This window comes from Trachypithecus francoisi, unplaced genomic scaffold (genome assembly GCF_009764315.1).
Source record: "Trachypithecus francoisi isolate TF-2019V2 unplaced genomic scaffold, Tfra_2.0 Contig00107, whole genome shotgun sequence".
Taxonomy (NCBI): domain Eukaryota; kingdom Metazoa; phylum Chordata; class Mammalia; order Primates; family Cercopithecidae; genus Trachypithecus; species Trachypithecus francoisi.
The window spans coordinates 177804-205414 of NW_022680475.1; the positions used below are offsets into that span (position 1 = coordinate 177804).

The 27611-nt window shown below is 36.0% G+C and overlaps 1 protein-coding gene across 1 annotated transcript in view; it reads left to right on the forward strand.

Annotated features, from left to right (window-relative positions):
• Window positions 1-387: 387 nt before the first annotated feature.
• LOC117098186 overlaps window positions 388-27611 on the forward strand; it is a 46826-nt gene continuing 19602 nt past the window's right edge. The window contains exons 1-2 of the mRNA XM_033236591.1: window positions 388-562; window positions 9150-9546. Of these exons, the coding sequence (XP_033092482.1) occupies window positions 388-562; window positions 9150-9546 (572 nt within the window). The remainder of the gene's footprint in view (window positions 563-9149; window positions 9547-27611) is intronic.

Consider the following 27611-nt stretch of genomic DNA (forward strand, 5'->3'; position numbering starts at 1 on the left):
CATGACAAGGCCTTCTCACAGGAGAATGGTCAGTGTGTATGAGTAATAGAAGGCCATGGTGGCTGGAGCATAATAAAGGAGGGATGTATGACATGAGGTTATAGATACATTTGGAGTTAGGGGGTCAGAATATGGGGTGTGAGCTTTCTTGCACAAGTATTAGGAAGCTTCTGAAAGATTTATCTAGGGCAGTGACCTGCTGTAACTCCTTTCCTGTTTTCTTTTTCTTTTTCTTCTTTTGGTGATTATTCTCTTTGCTTTCTAGAGAACAGATGGTAGAAGGCAGGAAGTGGAAATATGCAGATACATTAGGGACCCATCAAAATATTGAATTTATGGGTTTGACTGTGGTTTGACCTAGAGTGGTTATGACACAGAACGCGTAGAATGGACGCATTGGAGGCATTTCTCCAATTTGAAATGGGTGAGCTACAGACTGGATGGAGAACGCGTAGAATGGACGCATTGGAGGCATTTCTCCAGTTTGAAATGGGTGAGCTACAGACTGGACAGAGAACGCGTAGAATGGACGCATTAGAGATATTTCTCCAGTTTGAAATGGGTGAGCTACAGACTGGATACAGGTAGGAAGATGGCAAAGGAAGGGGTGGCATCAAGTATACTTCGAGCTTGGTGTTGACAAACAGTGTACACGGAAGAGTCGTTTATGAGAAGGCTGCGGGAGAGCAAGGAGACTCTGAAATTATTTGGAAAGGTCAGAGACTGTGTTCTGAATCTTGTGGTAGAAACAGGAAGGATTCTATTGTATACAGTAACAGGAAGAAGAATCCAAATGCAACTTTTTTGACCAGCTTTCCAGAGTTCAGCCAAACAAGCCATACCCAGTTCAACCTCAGGTTAGAGATGAGCAAACTGAACTTCAGAACCCATAAACAACCTGTCAAAATCATCTGACTAGCCAGAAGAATATTTTGCCCATTATGTGATACTTTGTTTATTTAAATAGTTATAATTATTTTATATATTTTATTTTCTTGATTTTATTATCAGTCACAAATAACACTGTATTAAAGTTTATCTCTATTTTTTACTTTTCTTATTTTATCAGTTTTTCAAGTAAAAATCAATCAAAAAATTATATTGAAATGGAAGTACTGAATTTTATACTAAAGACAAGGCATCCAAATGAAAATGGGATTTTCCAGGTGAAAATTTCCAAATCATAAATAAGTAGGGACAAAACATTTTATTTATAAAGAAAGATACAAGATAATTCTAATTAATTGATGACTCAAAGGTTTCCAACTTTAAAAGTAAATATTATCTTTGAAGTAAAGTCCATTTAAATTATTTATGCAGCCGAAGTTTTAGTAATTGTATATGTATATCATGTAAACTTTTTTGAGGAAAATTGAATTGGAAATGTTAGAGTATTATATGGAGAAAAAAATTGTCTCCTTATGAAGGATTACTTTAGCCACTTTGACAGATGTCGGTAAAAGAACGTTAAATGCACATCAATTTGATTAGCAGATATGTGCTTAGAAATATCTTATCATTGAAAAGAGAATTGCATTATCACCTTTGCAGGGCCTCTTCTTTCCCTTCGTATTTGTGTAACTTTGTCATCTATAGAAAGATTATGGGAATTTCAAAAGTAGCTGATAGTTAAGAAACATCCCCATAACTTTGCTGAATCCATAATAAAACATTTCCCTTCCCTCTCAAAGCCTTTTAAAATTATGTACCATAATCAGTATAGCTAGAAGAGGGTACTTTCCATGTTCAAGTTCTCCTGTTTCTTGAGGTTGAGAATTCTTTTATAGTCTTCTGAGGATGAGACTGTACTGTGTTTTTAGCCTTACTATTTTCACCTATTCTTTCTGTTCCTTACGTTTGTATATTTACATTTTACATATTGAAATGTTATTTTTTCAAGTATTTTATATGCAAGTTTACAAAGTACAATGACTGTATGTACATTAAAATGACTTATTTGTACCATATGAAAGTTTAAATATAATTTTGCAATATCTAGTATTGATTGCTTAGTTTCTAATCATTGATACTTTACATGATTTTTCCCAGCATACCTCAAAATACTCTTCAAAATTCTACTAATTAATTTCTGTAACACTTCTGAGGTGTATTAATAAGCTAGAGATGTAAATAAGATTTGCAGAGAAAATTAGGTTCCTAAATTAGAAATTTTGTCCCACTATTGACTAGAAAGCTATTGAAATGATAAAAAACAGTAATACATGTCATAGAAGAGAAACAGTAAGCCTGCTGCAGCATGACTGCCTATGTGACCTCAGACAAGTTATGTGGGGTCCGCACTTCATTTTCTTCACTCTGGTAAGAAATATTTGACAAATCTCATTTTCAAAAGGCCTTTAGGCCTTTCCAATTTTTTTTTTTTTTTGAGGTGGAGTTTTGCTCTTGTTACCCAGGCTGGAGTGCAACCGGGTGGTCTTGGCTCATGCAACCTCCGACTCCCGGGTTCAATTGATTCTCCTGCCTCTGCCTCCTGAGTAGCTGGGATTACAGGCACACACCACAATGCCCAGCTAATTTTTTGTATTTTTAGTAGAGATGGGGTTTCACCGTGTTGGCCAGGCTGGTCTCAAACTCACGACCTCAGGTGATCTGCCCGCCTCAGCCTCCCAAACTGCTGAGATTACAGGCATGAGCCACCGCGGCCAATGAGGGCTTTCTACTTTTAAGATTTCAGGATGTATAACCTGGGAGGTAAATGGCAGTGTGTAGGTGTGTGTATATATATGTATATATAATATACATACATACATATATACATATATATACACACACACATATATGAGACAGAGAGAGGAGATAGAGAATTTCATGTGAAAATATAAACTGTTAACATAAAATTTTGCTTCTCTGAGGAATATTTAGCATTGTTCTCAATCTTCTCTGGAGAATTTAAGCGTTTTTCTCAGAAGTCACCAGACAGAGCGAGGGAGGGGCCATGTGACAGGAACCAGAGATGAAGAGAGAGCAATACAAAATGTGCTTTGGGAAAAATCGTACAAGGCTGGGGATACTTCTCTCCAACAAAAAGACCAAGGTCATAGCTATATCTCTTCAGAAGCCAATCTTTCTTTTAAAATGTCAATTTCCATCTAGTTCTTGCTTCACAGACATCCCATTCATTGCTGGATTTAAAATAAAGCCTTTCCATGTTCAATCTTTCTATAGAAAAAGAGAAATATGGGGGACAGTACAGTCTAAGAAGTGATTAAGAATATCTAGTGGACTTTCCTAGACTGTAAATCTTTACACTTCTCTTAGCCTAATGAGGTGATTTATTGTGCTATAATGCACAGTGAATTATACAGACGCTTCTTTTTGATCATACTGCAGAATGGAACTAAATACTAAATACTAAATAGCACTCCCATGATTCTTATAGATGTCATTCATATGGCATATTTATGCATTTTTATATAGCAATTCTTATTCTTAGCTCTTAAGCCATTATGGAATCTTTTTTGTCATTTTAATAATCATGTTCCACTTGAGTTATGCAAGATAGAATTTCTAAGTAGAAAGTCTTGTTTTATTGAATGCTTTTCAGTAAACATTTTGGAAAAGATCTCTGTTTCTTGATGCTACTTCTGCACACTTTCTCAACATGATATTACTTGGTGTTGCCCTTATTAACCTGTAGTACACCGTATTCTGAAAATATTAGGCTTAAAAATCAGTCACGTATAAATAAAGCTAATGAAATAGAAAGGAAACCACATTCAGGAAATGGAAGGTAGAAGCGAATGTATTAATCATAAGTTAGAAAGAGTTTGGTCTTTGGAATGAAGCAGCAAGAGTTTAAAAATCTTGTCTGTGATTCACTAGCTTTGTTACCTTGGAAAATTACTTACGATTTCTGAGTATCAGTTTAGTAGGTGATATCAACTGCAACTTGACAGAATTATACCAAGTATTAAATAAAGGACTTAGTATCTGGGAGAGCATATAAAATTACTAATAGTTACATTTTTGTTAATATCACCATTATTATTATCATCATATGTATAGTATTTTCTTTCACTGACAATGCACTCAGGACATAAGGAGAACTATAAAACGGTGCTTCTCCAACTTAAATGCATAGCATGAATCACCTGGAGTTTTGTCAAAACGCAAATTCTGACTCAGTAGTCCTGCAAACTAAGGAACTCTTGGTAATGTTGGTGCTGCTAGTTCACTGAAAGACCACACGTTTTGCAGCAGCTGTATAGAATGTCCTGTTTCTTTTTCCAATCACAAAACATGGCAAACTCTAAAATAAAGCAGAATAACAGATTTAAATATTAATACTCATGTCCTCACAATTTATAATTTCTCCCTCCCTAACAAAGGCATAATTCTGATTAAAAATTAGCAAAAAAAAAATTGAAATTAATCTTCCTATGTTTATTTCTTTAACAAATTATGGGTGATTACTACTGGGTTACTTGCTGTAGGAAATAGAAAAATTGCTTTGACATAGATCCTTAAGAATTTGTCCTGGCCGGGCGCGGTGGCTCAAGCCTGTAATCCCAGCACTTTGGAAGGCCGAGACGGGCGGATCACGAGGTCAGGAGATCGAGACCATCCTGGCTAACACGGTGAAACCCCGTCTCTACTAAAAATACAAAAAATTAGCCGGGCGAGGTGGCGGCGCCTGTGGTCCCAGCTCCTCGGGAGGCGGAGGCAGGAGAATGGCGGGAACCCGGGAGGCGGAGCTTGCAGGGAGCTGAGATCCGGCCACTGCACTCCAGCCTGGGCGGCAGAGCAAGACTCCGTCTCAAAAAAAAAAAAAAAAAAAAAATTTGTCCCACTACAAGCTTATTTTTGTTGGAAGCTGAAAGATTTATATAAATAACCATAACTAAAGAGACAAACTAAGAAGTGCAATAAAAGACCCAGGCAAAGTGCTGGAGTAGTTCAGGGTAGAGTAAAATTATCCTAAAATAATACCTGTATGTAACGTTACACTAGCTTCCCTAACCAGCACGTGACAAAACTGTCACAGCGAACTTTGGCCCTTTCTTATATCTTGGTTTTGGTTGCCACATCCTTCTATTTTGGGAAGTTCTCGGTTTCCTCGTGTAATAATAACAACACTTAAACAGTGCTTACTAGATAAAAGGAATGATATTGCTTGCTTTATTTAGTTAATTTAATTTGCACAATGAACTATGAAGTAATCAGCATTATTTCCTTCACTTCACATATGAGAAAACGGAGAATCAGCGACATTAAATCATCTCAAGTTTCCAAATTATCTAGTCACCAGGCTGTTTACCCTCTGTTTTTGTCTATGTGCTGCTATAACAAAATGCCACAGATTGGGTAATTTATAAATAACAGAAATGTGTTTCTCACAGTTCTGGGGCTGGGAAGTCCAAATCAAGGCAGCCGAGATTTGGTGGTTGGTCAGGGCTGCTGTCTGCTCCGAAGATGGTACCTTCTTGCTTTGCCTTCACTTGACAAGAGTGGGCAAAAACGGACAATGGAAGGACATGGAGAAGAGACTGAGGAGCCAGGCATTCCTCTAAAGCCTCTTTTATAAGGGCATGTATCTCATTCATGAGGGTGGATCCTTCTTCACTTAATCACGTAACCAAAAGCCCCATCTCTTAATACCATTATCCTGGGATTTTAGTTTCAACATACAACCTTTGGATGGACACATAGGTTCAAATCATAGCACCCTCCAAATTATAATGCCTCTCTCATGCCTGTTCTCCTTGAAGTGCCCTCTAGTTTTGTTCTCTTCATTTCAGCCATCACAGTTAACCCTTCAGTTCCATTTTTTAAATTAATCTCTACATTTTTAAGATAGTTCCATTTTTTTGTGTGTATATAGCAGACTCTCAAACATATTTGTCATATGAACTAAGTAGGTAAATATGTAAATGCCTGCTAAATTTTAGTGAATGATATAATGGCCTAAAGTTTTATCTACCCTTCAGCCAAATATATTTGCTTATAGTAGCAATCTCCTGCCATATACAAAGTCGTGACTCTAGGGTTGAACATTTTAGCCCGTGGGTAAGTGTAAAGCAGTGGTATGTTACAGTGACAGCTCGCAGTCACAGCATTGGGGCACGCTCCTCTATCTGCTTCAAACTGAATCAGCAAAATATATTTGATTTTGTGAGATTTAAATGTATGCCCCTGTTATTAAAATAAAAGTATGGGAAAACTTTAAGGAGCAGATTCAATAGAAACGTTTTCCTGAGTTATCTGCCTTCTTTATTATGTTATGTTTTAAGTCTATGGTCAATGTATAGAGCTATGATTTATGTGCTTTTTTCAATTCTGTTTAGAACAGACAGGTTGATTTCCTTCTTTTAGAATCTTCTTGAATTTTGTCTAATATTTTTGTTCCAGTTTATTAGTAGATTATACTCCCTTCCCTAACACTGCTTTATGATTACTTATACACAAACAATGTTATGACATTTACAAATTGAATTCATTTTAGGAGATGATTTTGGTCATGAACATGAGCAGGTTGTGAAGTGTTTCAGCCATCCCAGGGCATGGCTGTCGGTCCCTTGTCCAATGTTTCAAAAAAATCTTGAGTTTGTGATGATGCTGTGATGGTCCCTCAGATATTCTTACACACGTCTTTGCCCCTTGTTCCCTCTAACTTCCCTTTTAGGATAAAAAAGCAAACACTGCCAAGCTCAAATTGAATTACATTTAGATGCAAGTGTCACTATGTGACGGTTGCCAGTGAAAGTACCAAAGGAATTTTATCATGGTGAATTAAAGGCAAATAGATTTCAGAGAAACGAGCATGAGCATGAAAATGGCGCATGGTACACAGATCTCACTGGAAAGTCATTCAGTTCACAATATTTTCACTAGAAAAACCCATTAGCTTTAGCTAAAAATTGAAATTACTTTACAGGAAATCAGAATAAAATATGTGAAAACATTATATTCTGTGCAAGATTAACACCATGCATGGTGTTGAAAGGCTTGTGGTCTTGCTTTTGACGATGCTAAAAGGTCAGAAACCACAAAGATGCATGTGTGCTGTCATTTGCACAGTTACTAATTTTTCTCATTATTTCCATAATGAGATGCACTGTTTCAACAGAGAAACCCTCTTGAGAGTTGTTTTTAGTGTTTTCAGGCGGGCAGTGCTTTTGCTTTCATGTTTTGGCCTTGGCCAAGGAGTTCAGACAGACTTTTCATTTATTTTCGGTAAGAATGTATGCATTTATTGCTTTAAATAATAATAAATAGATTTTAAAATTACTGCACATTTCTGCACTGTAAACTCCATGAGGTCAAGGACTATATCAAGTTTGCATATAATCTTGCACAAGGTTTAGAAAAGGTGGCATGGACACCTATTTTTTGAATCAATAAATGAATACATAAAAGAAGTTAATAATGTGTTAAAATGAGTAAAATTCATAGACAAAACTACTCTTATTTAGGAGCTTATTCTTTAGTTGGAGAGATAAAATATATGCACGTAAAAGCTTACGGAAAGATAATAAGCGTTTTGAAGTACTTGGCATGTGAAAAAATTAGCATAAACCTTATATCCATGATATTATTATGCCAGGATCAATAAATATTTTAAGTAGGAAGAAAAATATAATTATATATCTTTGTGTTCAATAGGAATAGTAGTATTTATAAAGTAGAAGTTTGTTACACCTTATTCATAGTCTTTTAAAGTTGTTTATAAAGAAAATCTAATCTTAATTAGTTAATTAATGGTTGATATTAATTTAGGTGCTTTAAAATTGCTCACTTGTGAATAAATTCCCCTTTCATTTGATCCCTGAATTGCCTTGTACATATGGAGAAATAAAGCTTGCCTAGAATAATTTCTTGAGTGGAGAATGAATGATCTGTATAGATTTGCTGACAATAAATATATCTGTGCTTATTTTATTCTCTCATCTTCATGAAGAAAAATATAAAAGTCATATTCTAGTATTTTATACCATGGAAAAAAATTCTTATTGTTTTCCTAAGGAAAAATACACCATGACACAAAAGTAAAGTTAATTAAATTACTTACTTTATTAATTAACTGTCTATTATTTCTATGGGTTGAAGTAAATTTGACATTCAATGCTATTTAATTCTAAAAGCTTGAATGAGTAATGATTTTTTCATGTAAGATTTGTTGAAATAAATTATCATTGATTTTTAAATTTAATATTAATTAGCTATTGCATATTCTTAATGGGAAACAAGTGTTTACAAGGCCTTGATTGCAAAAAGACCATGCCCATTGTAGACTTCTTAGAATACATCATATCTGCCCTCTTTTTTAGAGTGGGGAATTCAACTCATATGTGGCTGGACATTGATTCTCAACATTATGAACGTTATTTGCCTGTCTTAACTCATACTGGTTGATGTTCTTTTATAAGTAATCTGCATGTTTAGCATGCACTTGAACTATTGTTACATAGGGTGCTTGATTATTTACAAGTCTCACTAGGATTCTAGGTATTCATTAGTCTCTTGATGTGTATTTGCTGATAGTCCTATTATCTTTGTTGGTTCAATTACACAGTACCATCCAAGATGCTACAACACATTATACACAGGGTATGGGTTGTGAGGGCTACAGTTTTCAGTTAGTATTCAGGCTCAGAAACTTAGAATCTCTGCGAGCTTGAACAAGTTACTTAGTCTTGTTTTAAGACCTTCTTGTTTTAAAAGTTAGTCTCAAATTCTTAAAATATACAGTAGGGATGCTAGTAGTGCTCACAGAATTGTAGTAAAGATTAGCTGGGAAAACAAGAGACTATTAAACAGAGCCTGGTATTCAGTAAGTATCAGTTGCCTTCGATTAGGAATCTGTGTTGTCATGATTAGAAGATTGCTGGTTTATGTTACAGATCTGTAAGTATAGTCAAAATACGTCAAAATAACAACCAGACAGAATCATATACCATTCCTTGAACATTTCATCCCTAGAATCTAGCCAAATTAGCATCTCCATACAGACAATACTGTTAACACAGATATGTGCTCAAACCCCGCATTTACTTTTCTGCGCTTGTAAATTACTGGAGCTATTTAGGAAGAAGTCTGGGGTGATGGCTTAGTCAAGCTGAGTAGCCAATTATGTCTGTGATCTAGGAGGTGTTAGGTGCTAGAGGGGTACAGATGGTTGCCTCCTCCAGCTCGTGTCTCCAGTGGCCGCACAAGGCATATCCCTAGCTCTGCTCCGGGGAAGTCCAGTTTCTGGCGTGGGGCTGGTGCGCACCCCTGGCCGGGAGGAGCCCGGAGCCCGCTGGTTTGCACCGCGCACAGCTCGCGCGCCCGGAGGAGGAGGCGGAAGGAGCCCTGCGCCACCGCCGGGAGGAGCGAGCGCAGCAGCTGCAGGCAGAGGAGGAAGAGGGAAGACAAGGAAGGACGGCTCCCAGACAGAGTGGGAGAAATCCGGGAGCAGCCGGAGCAGCAGGTCCTGGGGGAGCGGTTCCGCGGCGCTGCGCTCGTTATTCGCACGGACGCTGCGGAGTTCCCAGGGCTGCTGCCCAGTGCCCCTGGGTGGAGGCTGCCGTCTCAACCTGACTCCGGGTGAGTTCAGCACAGCGGTGAACCGAGGGGTCTCGAACCGGAGACGTGGAACTGGCGAGGCTGCTCAGCTCCCCCAGGCGCTGCTGCCTTTACGCGTCCCACATTCACGGAAGGTTTTGGCGGTGGCTGCACAGGCTGGGAGTGGGCGGATGGGCGGTGGGTGGCTGCGATCCGCACAGCCAGCGTGGGGGCATTCGGATGGCATTAGCTTAAGTGAATGGGGTTTTAGGAAACGTCCCCAAAGGCACGCATTATATATGTGTTTCTATGCAAGCTTTTAAGACAGAAATTTGGTTTCCCGGATGCCCATTTTGGCCTTCTGTCCTTCCTTTTGCTTGCCTCATGCCCAATTTTCCAAGCCAAGGAAAGGATTGGAAAGGCGTGGACGGAGAAGGTCTGGGCACAGAATGGTACAGGCCAACCTTGGTCTCTAAGTTAGGGGGTGGGGTTGGGACTCTTCCTTTCAACCTAATTTACCAGGGGACAACCCTCAGAGTAACTTGCGGTTCCTTTGCTCTGTACCCTCCATAAGCTTATTAAAGGGAACTTCAGGCTCTCTAGACAGCCTGTGAAATGTGATGGCAATTTAGCTTAAAAGCCATGTTGGTTCACTTCATCTCCTCTTTATCCTTTGTCGCAAAATTGATACCTTTTTGGATTTCTTTAACATAAAGTTTAAGTGGCCGACTGACAGGAAATATTTCTTTTGAAAATTCTATGAGAAAAGTGATGAGTCAACATTGAGAGAAAGGCAACTTTATTTTCTTGGGAAGAACTTTGGGGAAAGGGATTGATAGAGAAATTCTGGGCATGAAATTATGGACATTTCCCACAGAACTTCTTTCGTTTATTTATTTTTTTACATTTGCTTCATTTTTTTTTTTTATCGTGTGTGTGTGTGTGTGTGTGTGTATCAGAGAGACAAAATTCCTTGGAGGTATTATGACTTTATTAGGTTTAGAAGTTTCTTTCTTACTAATAGCACTAATTTGTGATCATCATGATTATAAGAATTAACTAAGTGTTTTGCTTTTCTGTGTTTTGGGTCTTTTTTAAAAAAAAAAAATTCAATACTTACTTTGCGGGCCTTACTGAATACCTGTCAATAAAATCGGTGGGTATACGGTTAGTCACATGACCTACTGTGGATTTAATAGCAGGTAAGTATACAAACGATAAGTTTAGGAAATAAATGTCAGAATCCAAATTTAGGTGTGAAATTGAAATATCTTTTTTTTTTTTTTTTTTTTTTTGAGGCAGAGTCTCGCTCTGTCGCCCGGACTGGAGTGCAGTGGCCGGATCTCAGCTCACTGCAAGCTCCATCTCCCAGGTTTACGCCATTCTCCTGCCTCAGCCTCCCGAGTAGCTGGGACTACAGGCGCCCACCACCGTGCCCGGCTAGTTTTTGTATTTTTAGTAGAGACGGGGTTTCACCGTGTTCGCCAGGATGGTCTCGATTTCCTGACCTCGTGATCCGCCTGTCTCGGCCTCCTAAAGTGCTGGGATTACAGGCTTGAGCCACCGCGCCCGGCCTTCTTCTTTCTTTAATAACAGTTTGAATTCAATAAATAAAACTTGCGTATTTAATGTAAGGTTCTTTCACATATATTATTTCTCCAATTTTAATAGAAATTTAAAGAGAAAAGCGATATTAATTCCACTTTGTAGATGAAGAGACTGTGTCACAGAAGTGTTACTTTACCTCGATTTCTGTAACTATTATGTCATACACTTAGAAGTTCCATATTATGGAACATATAAAATATATGAATGTTATAAAGAATTCAGACCTAATGCTGTTTAACTTCAAGGTTAGTTCTTTACCCAAACAACTGCACATTGCACCACAATTGCACTACACTGAGACTACTGAAATAATTATATATGAACATGCTACATGAAAAAATACTGAAAACATTTATTCTTTTTTATTTTATTTCTTATTTTTCTGGTTTCTCTGATATAAAATATACTATAATTTTATGGAGTTATTTTCTGTATTTAGATGCTCCTAATTTCCAAATAATTCCTAAACTCCTAAAAACTGTCCTGTGTCCTTCTTAATAAAAGTGGATTGACAGGGAGACTCAATTTTTTACTAAGAATATTCTTGGGGTAATTTATGTCTTATAATCAAGATAAAGGTGGGCCACATTTAGTTGTATTTTTAAACCACTTAGAGTGAACTTGAAATGCAGACATAACTTGCTTTCAGGCTAAACTGCCAGGCTTCACAGTGAATAGTCTTTAAGATTCCATGGAAACATTGGCAGATACATCTAATGTATATCTGATGTAGGATTTATGAGAAAAGGAGAGGTAGAAGCTGAATGCTCTTACATTTCATATGTGACCACATTCATAACACTTTATTGATAAGTCCTTTGGTGTCTGACATGGGCTGATACAAACAGGCTTCTTCAAGGGTTGAGGGAGAAAACAAAATCCCTGTAATACAGGCTTTCTCCTCCTTTTCTTTCTTTCTTTCTTTTTTTTTTTGAGACGGAGTCTCGCTCTGTAGCCCAGGCTGGAGTGCAGTGGCCAGATCTCAGCTCACTGCAAGCTCTACCTCCCGGGTTCAGGCCATTCTCCTGCCTCAGCCTCCCAAGTAGCTGGGACTACAGGCGCCGCCACCTCGCTGGCTAGTTTTTTGTGTTTTTTTAGTAGAGACGGGGTTTCACCAGGTTAGCCAGGATGGTCTCGATCTCTTGACCTCGTGATCTGCCCTTCTTGGCCTCCCAAAGTGCTGGGATTACAGGCGTGAGCCACTGCGCCCAGCCCCTCCTTTTCTTTCTTAAGCGGTAATAGTTGATCCTACATAAGCTCTTAAAAAAATGAATTCCAAAGAGAGTTTGTGAGTTTTTTGGAGGGAGGGTGCTTTTGTGTGTCTATGCATGCTCAACACAGGTTAGGGGTATAAGGAGAAGTTAAGCAAGAATATTAAATGCTAGCTAGGAAACTTTTTGGAATCTCAAATACTTGGAAACAATTTTTTACATTATATACATAAAATTCATAGTTACATTGGGGAACTAAGTATATTGTACACAACTCTGCATCTGATTACAGGATTCCTTGTACATTTATAGCTCAGGTATTCTGGAAGGAGTCAAGATCATTAGTTTTATGGCTCTTGCCCATGTGACCTGTTCCTTTCCCATCCTGACATTAAAAGGATGACTTAAATTTTCTGGAGCGTCAAAATTCTCTTTTCCCTCGGATCCTAAAAAATAATTCAGTGTATGTGTGATACTCACTGTCATTTCAACATTTCCAAGGAAAAGAATCCTCTCAAGAATGCTAAACAATGCCCTATATTTCTTCCATTGTAATTCTTTCAGATAGAGGGTTAGCTGAGTTAGGAAGAAGGGAGAGAGGAAGATAAGAAGAGAGATGACATTTTATCCCTCAGGAAAGAACAAGACCAATTGTATTCCTAATTTAGAAATATCATCCTACAAACATTCCTGAGCGAGAGGGCTTTGCACATACATTAAAGCAGAATACCTAGTCAACTTCTAGTTGTGCCATGTAGTGAGCTGGAAATAAGATGAGCAAGCCGAGATCATTTTTGTGAGACCATATGAAATAGGTAACAGAGTTACCCCAACTGGGGGCAAGAGAACTTGGAAGTTTCTTCCATAAATTTGCATTGTTAGTACAGGGTTGTTCCAGTGATCAGAGTCATTAAAGCCCTAGAGTTTCTGTATAACTGTGTATACAGGCTGAGACAGCTCCGATGGCCCAGAAAAGCCTTTGGACAGAATCACTGGACATTGTCCGACCACATGTACGAGAATAGTGAGTGCTGAGGAGTTGTGGGTAGCTCGGTTGACAACTCTTGCTGAAGGAGTGTCATAAACATTCATTGCTGAAAGTGAATTTTTTATTCATGTATGTGATGCCTGTTAGGTCATGCTTTCTTGGATACAAATTTGTTGAATATATGAATTAATTTTTGAACATCCTTTCTTAAAAGTACCATGTTCATGTAGTTGCTCATTTTAATATGAGTAGTTCAGATGGGACATAATATATTAGAGAGATGATTGAACATCCTAAGATCTAGTGTACGTACCTTTGTTCATTATGAGATTCATCCCCTGTCTCCCTTTGCAGTGACATTAATGGCATAAGGGAGTATTAGATGAAATTGAATGCAGAAAAACATGGAGATATATGAATGGTAGATACAGCTGACAACCACCATTTTCACTGAAGTTGTTTCAAAGCAAATAAATTTGGGATAAATTCATTTTATTTGCTCCTGAAGGGTAATTAAGAATAGGTAGGAAATGTGAAGGGGCTATAGCATTGACATTAAGAGAAGTTTTTGATTCTTAAAATAAGATATATTACACAAGATTGAACAAACAGAAGATGCTGAACAAATATTCTGTCATAAGTAAGTGAAGGATTATTCTGACTTGTTGAACTATATTTTTAAATGTAAATTTCAACATTTAAATATTATTAAAACCTTAAATAATATTTAAATATTATAAAAGTTATAGAAAAGTATATTTTCAATGCAAATATACACTTATAAGCTATATTGTAGATATGGGAGTAAACAATCCATTTATTTTTTACTGAGTGAAAATTTAGTTTTTTACAATTCTAACTGGAGCTAACAGTTCAGTGTGATATATATTTTGAGTTTCAAAATTTGCGACCAAATAGGATAAATGTGTTGAACTGTACTTTTCTTGAAGAACTGTGATAAGAATGAGCAGTGAAAAAATTATAGCATACTTATCAGGGATCAAATACTTGCTTAGGGTTTAATAAGAAAAATCTCAGCTAATGCTAGAAATTGTGTACATGATCTATCACAGACCCATGATTAAAATGGTCTCTTGTTAGCTATATGAGCTTGAAAACAAATGGTATAGCTTCTCTTTACTTCAACTGCTTCTTTTGTAAAATGGGGAGACTAGGAGAATGTAACTCAAAATTCTTTGTTAAGGATTTGCTTCTTAGAGCAGTGCAAGATCCAATTAGGATTAGATTGTTACTTTTATTATTGATATTTGCCCTAGTTCTGCCTTTTATTGACTGTGTGAAATTGGTGAAGATTCCTTTCTGAAGCCTTGTTTCTTATCTACAAGCTGGGAACAGAATGCCTGCTATGAAGAGTGGTTGTTAGTACATTAAAAAGGCTAGATATTTATTTATACATAAATTTATTTATATATACTCAGCACATGGTAGAAATTTGATAGTATTTTTTCTTGCCCTCCCATATATTACTGTGGAGATATCCCACATATTATGTCCAAGATTTTATTTTCCCCTCAAATGCAATGTCAGTCTTGCACAAAACATTCCCATCTCCTACTTCTCTTCTAATGTTCTGCAACCATTAAAGTATAGAAAACAAGAATGAGTATTTTTATAACTTTTGCTGTACTTAAGCATGTGGAGAGAAGAGTGCTAGATCACAGGACAAATTTTGGTAAGAAAAGGGAAATATTTACACTACAAACAACTTACTTCTCCCCACACTTAACAGTTTTATGCTGTCATTCTGTCAGCACCAAGTGAGATTTTCCTATTTAAATAGTTTTCTATTTGTGGTATGATAATTCATGTATGGACTTCATGTAATTAACATAAATATAATGGAGGGTTGAGAAATGGTTTATTTTTACCAAGAGGAAAAATATGTACACAATTTTTTAAAATATTGCTTTGAAAATCTTTAAAATTAACTTTGAATCAGTTGGCGGAAGGTAGCATCACAAACTCACTGCTAGTGGTATTCTTAAGTAGTGTTTGAATTTTCTAGATATTGTCCCAAGACTGGCTTAAAAGAATTTAATTTTAGATGTGAACTTTCTGCTTAACGTGGAAGATTTTTCCATGAAAATATTAGCTCTATCAGATACACGGGTGCTTAGGAATTATGCATGGAATTATGGGAAGGGTAGCTGCATGGAATTATGGGAAGGGTGGAATAGAAAAAAAGTTTCATCTCTAAGTTACACATAATGGTGTAAGCATATTGATTGGATGATAGTGATAATTACAGCAATAACATGATTGAAGGGGTAAGCGAGTAACATGTAACACAGTTACTAATGTCAATCCTGTGACTGAGGTTACCACTTCATTTCTCTTTTCTGGAACCCCTTAGATTTGTTACTATTGCAGTTTATTTCCTTTGCTTATTGTAGTGGTGTGTTAGTTGTATTGCTGCTGCGCTAACAAATTACCGCACGTTTAATCACTTAAAACAACGCATATTTACTGTCTTACAGTTTCAAAGGTCAGAAGTCCAAAATCACTGTAATTAGGCTAAGCCAATGTGTCTGTGGTGTTGGTTCCTTCTCCAGGTGTTGAGGGGAGAATCCATTCTCTTGCCTTTTTCTGCTTCTAGTGGCACCTGTCTTCATTGTCTTTTGACCCATTCCTCCATTTTCAAGGTGCATTGCTTTTATTTCTGTTTCTGTTTCCGCATTGCCTCTTCCTTTAACTTTGAGTCCTTCTCTCTACTTCATCTAAGGACTCCTGTGATAACTTCGGACTCACATGGATGATCTGGGATAATCACCTTGTCTCAAGATCCTTAACTTAATCATATCTAGAAGTCCCTTTGGCTGTGTAAGGCAGTACATTCTCAGGGCCTGGAGATTAGGCCAAGAACGTCTTTTGGGACTAGTATGCAATCTATCACAAGTGGTAATAATATTTTTGTGCCTTGAGACCCTGAAATTAATGTGCTTGCTTACACTTGGAAACACAATGTATCTGTGGGGGTAACAATTTATTTTTGAACCATTAGAAGGTATTGATGGGGAAGATTTCATCTGACAACAGACACTGATAAATTAAATACCCTTAGATTTGTCAAATCTAACTTTAGTAAAATATGAGTAAATATAAGTAAATATAAGTAAAATATAAGTAAAATATAGTGCTTATTTGTGAAGCTTAGTTCTTGTTTACAAAACCTCATCCATGTAAGAAAGCACAGAAAGGTTGGTCTTTTTTTAACCTTTGCAGAACATAAATTTTCAAAGGGATGTTAGACAGTAGTTCTATAGTAATTGATGCAGTTCACAAACATTCATTGTGAATATTTTATCTCATGAGTTATATCTATGATACTAATCATAAACTTCTAGAAGAAATTTAGCAATGGTCATGTCAGCCTTTCAAATCTTTCTGGAACCTAGAAGAGGACCATTGCATAAGATAGATTCATTTTCCCCTTTATTCCATTGTTGCCAGAGAGAACTTTAAATGCCCTGTTCAAATTAATTTAATGCAAATGAATTATTGCTGCCTCACAAGTAGTTTGTCCTTCACTTTTCTTAAAATTATATTGTAAATGGATGTGACATGCTTTACTGGTTGTTGTGCAGGGAGCATTGTCCTTCCTAAAAACTCCCTCATTTGTCAAAATGAAGCCATTAAGAGTAAAGTAAATTATATTATCTGATCATAGTATTACAATTGACCTTAAAACCATAAATTGTATAATCAGTGCAAATTGTTGAATAGTGTTTGCAGTTGTAGAACTTTCAAAGGAAACCCTGATTGAGATACAAAGCTGCTATAATCATTTTAAACATCTTTGTTTTTCTTTTACTTTGGAACAGTAGTACAGTAAGTACAGAAACCTTCATTCAAATATTCTAAGTTTTTAAGTCTTTTTCATTACTTTTAATATTGTAACATTTAACAATGTCAAAGAAAGTATAAATTTTCTGACGATCAAGCTAAAAATAAAGAGAGGTTGATGTAAATGAACATCAAATTAACAAGATTGATTATGAAAAGTAATTTCTGAAAAGGGCCAAAAATTCCTTTGCACATAAATGCAAACGAATTTAGTGAAATAAGATGAAACTGGAATAAAGAACTCTACTGATGCTTCAGTAACTCTTAATGAGAATGAGTAATGTACATGCATATTTTTAGCTCCCACTTTCAGAGAGACAGTAGTTGTACAGTAAATGGTCCTTTCCTGCTATTAAGGAAGCCTCTCCTCCTCCAGCCATGCTATTCCTCAGAGCAAGCACTTCAACTGAGTCTTCAGCCATCATAAGTAAGAAGGATGGTACGATAGGCTGCATGTACATATGGCCCTCATTAGCGGGCCAACTGTTCCTTTTACCCACCCACGTCACTGGGGACATATGGCATTACTTTGACTGTGGAGACAAGTGTGTGTGGACATATCTCGGTATGAGTATGAGACTGTTGATTGTCTTTCTCTGTCGCTCATGCAGCCAGCTGTCTCCTCGTGGGAATCGTATTATCCATAACACTAGATCTGAGGATGATAAATGATGTTGCTGTTATTATTAACTGAATTTGCCTCTCCAGTTTGATCACAAAACCAGTGAATGTTTGCTTATGGAACATGTAAAGCTTATAGAAGGTAGAAAGCTTACACAAAGAAAGATGGCTTTTCTAAGCGTAAGAGTCAGGTCTTTTTCAATCAAAAACTAACTCATTCAAAAATTCAAGAATTATGTAAAACTAGAAAAGCAGAGGGTTCAGAAATGCTATTGAGATCATTTATTATAAAATAGCCAATAATGAAATGTAATAATGAGTCTGTTGTTGTTAGTTGTGACTATGTGGAGAAAATAACGAGAAAATATAAGATAGGCTGGAATGAAGAGAGTCATCTGATCTCAGCATAATTCATTTTATACAGTTCACAGTATTGTAACTTTTTAAAAGAATATTAATTTTTTCAATACTGTGAATTCTGAATTTGCAATATGAGACTTTTCAATACTTGCAACGAGTGTGTATTTTTCAGTGGTGGTTCCAGAACTCCTTATCGGGCTTTCAAGCTGCATTCTGATAAGACGAGACGAGAGGACTTATGTTGAGGTGATGTTGGCACAGGACTTGATTTAGGTAACATACATCACTGATGCAGAGAGAAGAGTGGGTGGTGTTGCTGAAGATTATAGGGGAGATAATAACACGAAAGGCACCTTTTGCTACCTTTGCTGGCCTATTTGTATATTCAGGTGTGTAGCGTATTTCTTGTATAATTACGTAGTAATTTCACACACTACATTAAGAAAATATGAACAATTTTTACTAAAATCATGTTTTCTAAATATTAAGTAAATAAAACCAAGATTTGGATAGGTAACATTTATAAAAATGGTATTGTTAGATAGATATAGATGATATTTTTTCATCTGTATCTGTAGAGATGATAAATTTTCAAAACGCTTTTGAATATCATTTGTACTACAAAGTCTCATTTCAGTTTCAGTGCCATGGCACATTGATAAATCACCACTAAAACAGTACATGAAATATTTGGCAACATAGGTATCAAGATATCTGGTAATGGGGATTGATGCACAGAATACAGCCTCATTATTGTTATGCACTGGCCTTGAGAACTTTAGTTTTCATCTTCTTTCACCTTGATAGAGAACAAACTAACAGCTTTTTACTTTCACCTTGCTGGAGAACAAACTAACAACTTCAAATCATCTGATCCATCAAAAAATTTATTTTCTTGAAACTCACTGATTTATTTATTTATTGTTTTGGGGGAGCACTATTATTTGCCATAGTAAAATATCAAATGATCAATGTGTTATACCAACATGGCAGCTCAGATGGTAGGCCACAGAATGAAAACAAACGGGTTGACTACCAAGAGTTATACTATATTGCTTTTATTGACAGAAAAAGTGTACAGATAATTTTATTCAGAGATTTTATGTGAATTATTTTCATAAGTGTACACATATATTTATAACTGAACTTTCTTTGTCAAGTGTGTGCCCACACACATATTCATACAAAATCAATCTTAGAGATCTTACTCAAAGATTGAATTTCTTAAAGTGATTGTTTCAAATATGTATAATTTATGGCAAGAAAAATCACAAAATGGCAATAAAAGGAGGCATAAAACTGAAAATAATGGCTAAAAAAACCTGTAAATGAATAATTGATTTTGATTTAAATTCTCTTTAGTTCTTAGCTGATGAAATGAATATAAATGAAAGTATTATGCAAAACACTTCTATTTGTTGTATATGCATGTACACATATATGTGTTACAAATACAAAACTGATGGCATATTAACATATATTCACACTCATAATGTGCATATATGTACATCATGCAAATGAGTGCACTTTTATATATATATGCACACACACATATTTTATACTTTCATTTTTTTAACTTTTACTTTAAGTTCTGGGATACATGTGCTGAACATGCAGGTTTTTTACATAGGTATACATGTGCCATGATAGTTGCTGCACCTATCAACCCATCATCTAGGTTTTAAACTCTGCATGCATTAGCTATTTGTCCTAATGCTCTCCCTCCCCTTTCCTCCCACCCGCCAACATGCCCCAGTGTGTGATGTTCCTCTCCCTGTGTCCACATGTTCTCATTGTTCAGCTCCCACTTATGAGTGAGAACATGCAGTGTTTGGTTTTCTGCTCCTGTGTTAGTTTGTTGAGGATGATGGTTTCCAGCTTCATCCATGTCTCTGCAAAGGACATGAACTCATCCTTTTTTATGGCTGTGTAGTATTCCATAGTGAATATGTGCCACATTTTCTTCATCCAATCTATCATTGATGGGCATTATGTTGGTTCCAAGTCTTTGCTATTGTAAATAGCACCACAATAAACATATGTGTGCGTGTGTCTTTATAGTAGAATGATTTATAATCCTTTGGTTATATACCCAGTAATGGGATTGCTGGGTTAAATGGTATTTCTGGTTCTATATCCTTGAGGAATCACCACATTGTCTTCCACAATGGTTGAACTATTTTACACTCCCACCAACAGTGTAAAAGTGTTCCTATTTCTCTGCATCTTCTCCAGCATCTGTTGTTTCCAGACTTATTAATGATCACCATTCTAACTGGTATGAGATGGTATATCATTGTGGTTTTGATTTGCATTTCTCTAATGACCAATGATATAATGAACTTTTTTTCATATATTTATTGGCCGCATACACGTCTTCTTCTGAGAAGTGTCAGTTCATATCCTTTGCCTACTTTTTGATGGGGTTGTTTTTTTCTTGTAAATTTGTTTGAGTTCCTTCTAGATTCTGGATATTAGACCTTTGTCAGATGGATAGACTGAAAAATTTTTCTCATATTTTGTAGGTTGCCTATTCACTCTGGTGATAGTTTATTTTACTGAGCAGAAGCTCTTTAGTTTAATTAGATTCCATCTATCAATTTTGGCTATTGTTTCAAGTGCTGTTGGTGTTTTAGTCATAAAGTTTTTGCCCACACCTATGTCCTGAATCATATTGCCTAGGTTTTTTTCTAGGGTTTTTATAGTTTTAGGTTTTACATTTATGTTTTTAATCCATCTTGAGTTAATTATTTTGTAAGGTGTAAGGAAGGGGTTCAGTTTCTCTTTTCTACATATGGCTTGCCAGTTTTCCCAGCACCATTTATTAAATAGGGAATTCTTTCCCCATTGCTTGCTCTTGTCAGGTTTGTTGAAGATCAGATGGTTGTAAATGTGTGGTGTTATTTCTGAGGTCTCCGTTCTGTTTCTGTCTACATATCTGTTCTGGTCTGTATATCTGTTTTTGTATTAGCACCATGCTGTTTTGGTTACTGTAGCTTTGTAGTATAGTTTGAAATCAGGCAGCATGATGCCTCCAGCTTTGTTCTTTTTGCTTAGGTTAGTCTTGGCTCCTCAGGCTCCTTTTTGCTTCCATATGAAATTTAACATAGTTTTTTTCTAGTTCTGTGAAGAAAGTCAATGGTAGCTCGATGGGAATAGCATTGAATCTATAAATTACTTTGGACAATATGACCATTTTCACAATATTGAGTCTTCCTATCCATGAGGATGGAATGTTTCTCTATATGTTTGTCTCCTGTCATTTCCTTGAGCACTGGTTTGTAGTTCTCCTTAAAGAGGTCCTTCATGTCCCTTGTACATTGTATTCCTAGGTATTTTGTTTTCTTTATAGCAATTGTGAATGGGAGTTCACTCATGATTTGACTCTCTGCTTGTCTATTATTGGTGTATAGGAATGATTGTGATTTTTGCACATTAATTTTATATCCTGAGACTTTGCTGAAGTTGCTTATCAGGTTAAGGAATTTTTGGACTGAGGTGGCGGCGTTTTGTAAATATACAATCATGTCATCTGCAAACAGAGACAATTTGATTTCCTCTCTTCCTATTTGAATATCTTTTATTTCTTTCTCTTGCTTGATTGCCCTGGTCAGAACTTCCAATACTATGTTAAATAAGAGTGGGGAGAGAGGGCATCCTTCTCTTGTGCCAATTTTCAAAGGGAATGCTTCCAGCTTTTGGCCATTTAGCATGATATTAGCTATGCATTTGTCATAAATAGCTCTTATTATTTTGAGATGTGTTCCATCAATACCTAGTTTATTGAGAGTTTTTAGTATGAGAGGTGTTGAATTTTGTCAAAGGCCTTTTCTGCATCTATTGAGATAATCATGTGGTTTTTGTCATTGGTTCTGTTTAAGTGATGGATTATGTTTATTGATTTACCTATGTTGAACCAGCCTTGCATGCCAGGCATGAAGCCAACTTAATCGTAGTGGATAAGCTTTTTGATGTGCTGCTGGATTCACTTGCCAATATTTTATTCAGGATTTTCACGTTGATGTTCATCAGTGATATTGGCCTGAAATTTTCTTTTTTTATTGTGCCTCTGCCAGGTTTTAGAATCAGAATGATGCTGGCCTCATAAAATGAGTTAGGGAGGAGTCCCTCTTTTTCTATTGTTTGGAATCGTTTCAGAAGGAATGGTACCAGCTCCTTTTTGTACCTCTGGTAGAACTCGGCTGTGAATACATCTAGTCCTGGTCTTTTTTTGGTTGGTAGGCTAGTAATTACTGCCTCAATTTCAGAAATTGTTATTGGTCTATTCAGGGATTTGACTTCTTCCAGATTTAGTCTTGGGAGGGTGTATATGTCCAGGAATTTATCCATTTCTTCTAGATTTTCTAGTTTATTTGTGTAGAGGTGTTTACACTATTCTCTGATTTGTTTTTCTGTGGGATCAGTGGTGATATCCCCTTTATTGTTTTTTAATGTGTCTGTTTGATTTTTTTCTCTTTTCTTCCTTATTAGTCTGTCTACTGGTCTATCTATTTTGTTAGTCTTTTCAAAAAAAACCCACTCCTGGATTCATTGATTTTTTTGAAGGTTTTTTCGTGTTTCTCTCCCATTCAGTTCTGCTGTGATCTTAGTTACTTTTTGTCTTATGTTAGGTTTTGAATTTGTTTGCCTTTGCTTCTTTTGATTGTGATGTTAGGGTGTCTATTTTAGATCTTTCCCACTTTCTGATGTGGGCATTTAATCCTATAAATTTCCCTCTAAACACTGTTTTACCTGTGTCCCAGAGATTCTGGTATGTTGTGTCTTTGTTCTCATTGGTTTCAACAAAGTTATTTATTTCTGCCTTAATTTTGCTATTTACCCAGTAGTCATTCAGAAGCAGTTTGTTCAGTTTCCATGTAGTTGTGCAGTTTTGAGTGAGTTTCTTAATTCTGAGTTCTAATTTGATTACACTGTGGTTTGAGAGATTGTTTGTTATTATTTTCATTCTTTTGCCTTTGCTGAGGAGTGTTTTACTTCCAATTATATGGTTGATTTTAAAATAAGTGCTATGTGGTGCTGAGAATAATGTATATTCTGTTGATTTGGGGTGGAGAGTTCTGTAGATATCTATGAGGTCTGCTTGGACCAGGGCTGAGTTCAAGTCCTGAATATACTTGTTAATTTCCTGTCTTGTTGATCTGTCTAATATTGATAGTGGGTTGTTGAAGTTTCCCACTATTATTGTGTGGGAGTCTAAGTCTCCTTGTAGGTCTCTAAGAACTCATTTCATGAATCCTGGTGCTCCTGTATTTGGTGCATATATATTTAGGATAGTTAGCTCTTCTTGTTGCATTGATCCCTTTACTACTATGTAATGCCCTTCTTTGTCTTTTTTTAATCTTTGTTGGTTTAAAGTCTGTTTTATTAGAGACTAGGATTGCAACCCTTGCCTTTTTGTTGTTATTGTTGTTTTTGTTTGTTTTCCATTTGCTTGGTAGATCTTCCTCCATCCCTTTATTTTGAGCCTGTGTATCCTTGGAAGTGAGATGGATCTCCTGAATACAGAACACTTAGGGGTATTGACTCTTTATCCAATTTGCCAGTCTGTGTCTTTTAATTGGGACATTTAGCCCATTTACGTTTATGGTTAATATTGTTGTGTGTGAATTTGATCCTGTCATCATGATGCTGGTGGTTATTTTGCACGTTAGTTGAAGCAGTTTCTTCCTAGTTTCATTGGTTTTTATATTTTGGTGTGTTTTTGCAGTGGCTGGTACTGGTTTTTCCTTTCCATATTTAGTGTTGCCTTTAGGAGCTCTTGTAAGGCAGGCTTGGTGGTGACTAAATCTCTCAGCATCTGCTTGTCTGTAAAGGATTTTATTTCTCATTCACTTATGAGGCTTAGTCTGGCTGGTTATGAAATTCCATACATACATCATGAAAATGAGTGCATATGATATACATACATACATATACACACACACACTGCATACTTTCATTTTTACGTCCATTACTTTTCTGATTTCATCAGCAGCCAACTAAAGATAATAGAAAAAAATTGGTAATTTGATCTTTCATGTTCTGCATCTTCCAACTTCACACTTATAGTTTTCTATTTTTGTTATTGTGATCAGAATGAAAACATATACTATGGAATCAGAATCAGGTCAGAATCAGCAAATATACTCTAATGTTTGTACATGCTTTCAATGCAGTTTGTCTCTGCAAAGGGTGTGTATGTTTCTATGGACATGTGCATGTGCACAAGTGTGTAAACAAGTGTTTTATTCATGACGGAGAAAGGCTGGTCAAAATTATTCTGAGTGAGGTAGCCACCACTGCAACAGATAATGAGGTACCTAGCAATAAAATCATTAAACGTGTTTCCAAGCATCTACTCAGTATCTGGCACAATGTTAAGTAGTAGAAATATAATTGTAAGCAAAATTCAGCTTCTACCCTCGGTGGTATATGTGTAGAACAAATTGGTGAAGCTGGAGTACATTTCAGAACCAAAAGCAGTTTCTGTATAGTTCCCAGTTCATCAAGACCATGTTAGATACTACTCATACACTTAAGTCACAAGGAAGAATTGCTTGTGAAGCAGACCTGACTGTCATGCTTGAATTCACATAATTTCATAATTAAATAATTTCATGTTACATAATCTCAATAAACCTAAAATCCGATATATGATAAAGATAGTCTTTCAAATCAGCAGATAAGTGATAAACGGTTCGTAAAATGGTGTTCAGATAATTGGCTATATGTATTTTATAGTTGCGCAAAGGTATAATATGTCATTCATAGATACTAATTCCAGAGTAGATGTCAAATACACTTTTTCAAAATATAAAGAAAAAAATGCCATAGACAAATATTACTTGCAACATTATGGTTAAAATTAAATATCCAAACATAGCCCTAACCAATGACAGAAAATTTTAAAAAAAATATTTACAGATTGGGATTTGTTAAAATATAAACTTTTCTATTTCAGAGGATACCATGAATAAGTGTAAAAAGCAAATGTCAAATTAGCAGCAAGTAGTATTTGCAATTTACTTGACATATTTAAAATATGAGTGGTTCCAGCAAATCATAAATAAATGATTAGTAGTCCAACAAAAAAAGACAAAGTACATTGACAGGAAACTGTATGAAACTCATGAACACTAAATGTATTAGATTCTCTATTGTTAAACAAAATGCAAAAACAATAGAGAGCATTGTCTATATGGAGTCAATATTTTAACAAAATTATATTATTAATTTTACCCATGTTATAAGTAAATACATATATCCAAAAACCCTTATTTTCTCTGAAAGTTGTCACTTATGAGTCTATTTTTAAAATGTTTAAAGAATAGTAATTCATTAACTTTAATAAACAGGTATTCATAGTGACAGAAAACAGACATTTCCATAATTTTTCTTCTGTTTCTAATACAGTAGATAATAGGAAAATAATGGCAAATGCATGTTCATATCTGGATAGTATGTATTCCATTAGTTCTTTTAAACTTTTGCATTCTCAAAACTATATTGATACCTCAAAGCATACCCTTTGCTGTTGAAAGCAGCCTTTTAAGTGTAAAGACACACACATCACTTTCCCTAAATCTTATATAAGACAAGGGCCTAAATGCCTATCAGAAAATATATTTCAAGAAAGCTTTTTTTTAGTAGTTCCTGTGGCCTTATAGAGGAAGGTTTTTTTTTTTTTTTTTTAAACATACACACAGTTTTTGATGCATGTTTTTATTGGAAAGAACTTTTATTTCCTTAAATGTTTTGTTGTCTAAGTGTGATAAGTATCCTGCAGTGGAATTCAGTGGAACAGATGCTTATTGTGATATATGAGAGGAACTTCCCTAAGCATGCATGGGCATGAAATGCATCTGGCTTCTGTACATAAAAGTCAGTTATGTTTCCAAATGTGTTTCTGCATTTACACAGACATTTAGGGGCAGACACCCTACTATTCCCTCAAAAGGCAGCTCTGCTTAGTTATGAAGTTCAAGTTAGACTAGAAGTTGGAAAGTACTAAATTCCACATTGCAGACAGAGCCTGGGCAGGTGATGTCACCACTGCATACTAAGGTGGCAAGTCCTCAGAGAAGTCACTTATCATCTTACGATGGAGAAAAATAACTGTGTCCAGAACATAAGAGGATATTGTAGAGTACAATGAAGTGTGCAAACCTGTGCAATACATACCAGATGAAATCCAGTTCAGAGGAGGAAATAAGGGTAGGCTCAGGAAAACAAATAAATGAAGATATGCTTTAAGAAATAGGACTTAATATAAACAGTCATGAGAATAAAAACGATTGCTAAGCACATAGGAAACACAAACAGGCTTTTAGGAAGGAGTCTGGCACATGTGTGCACTGGTAGGAGGTATAATGTGCGGAAATCTGGCCTTTTGTGGCATAGCAACTAAAGTTCCTTTTCTATTGTCCAGATTACCTTAAATATTCCTTTATAAAGTAATATTTTTAAAAGGCCATCTACTGTGCGCAATGTGTTAGCATTGAGGACATGAAATTTATCTGGAATATATTAAAACTTTAATCAATAGAATAGGACCAAAGCTTTTAACATAGTTTTTTAAGATAAATCATTATAATGTATTATTTCCTTGCCATAGATAATGCATGATAGATAACTTTACCTTTTGGTCCGTTACTTAGTGTGTAGGTAGGATAATGACCCCCAGTAGGATCACTTTTTGAATATGTTGTTAGGCAGCATGGGAGCATTACGGTTGCAGGTGGATTTAAGATTGCTAATCACTTGATCTTAAAATGGAGAGATTATCCTGAATTACCTAGGTGGGCCCACTGTAGTCACAAAGAACCTTAAAACAGGAAGGCCGAAAGACCAGAGTGAGTAGAAGAGCTTGGGGAAACTGAAGCAGAAGTTGAAGTGGTGTGCTTTGTAGATGAAGGATGAGGCCAAGAGCTCAGGCATACATGTGACCTCTCAAATCTGGTGAAGGGAGGAAAATGAATTCTTTCCTGCAAGAGCTCAGGCATACATGTGACCTCTCAAATCTGGTGAAGGGAGGAAAATGAATTCTTTCCTGGAATCTGCAGACAAAATATAGACTTGATGATAACTTGATTTTAGCACACTAAGACCCATTTTGGACTTCTGACCCCCAGAAGTATAAAGAAAAAAAATGTGTTGTTTTAAGCCTCTGAGTTTGTGTTAATTCATTATAATAGCAGTAAGAAACTAACACAGTAAGATGGCTTTTATTTTTCTCTATTTGATGTATAGAATTAAATTGGATATTCTACGAAGTATTGGGAATTTATTTTCTTAAGATAGTTCTTCATATTAGAATAATGAGAATCACTGAGTAATTAAGTATTCTATTTTATGAAGGATGATTATATAAACAATATGAAGGTTAAAAAACGGGAGGGGTCGGCTGGGCACAATGGCTCATTCATGTAATCCCAGCACTTTGGGAGGCCAGGCAG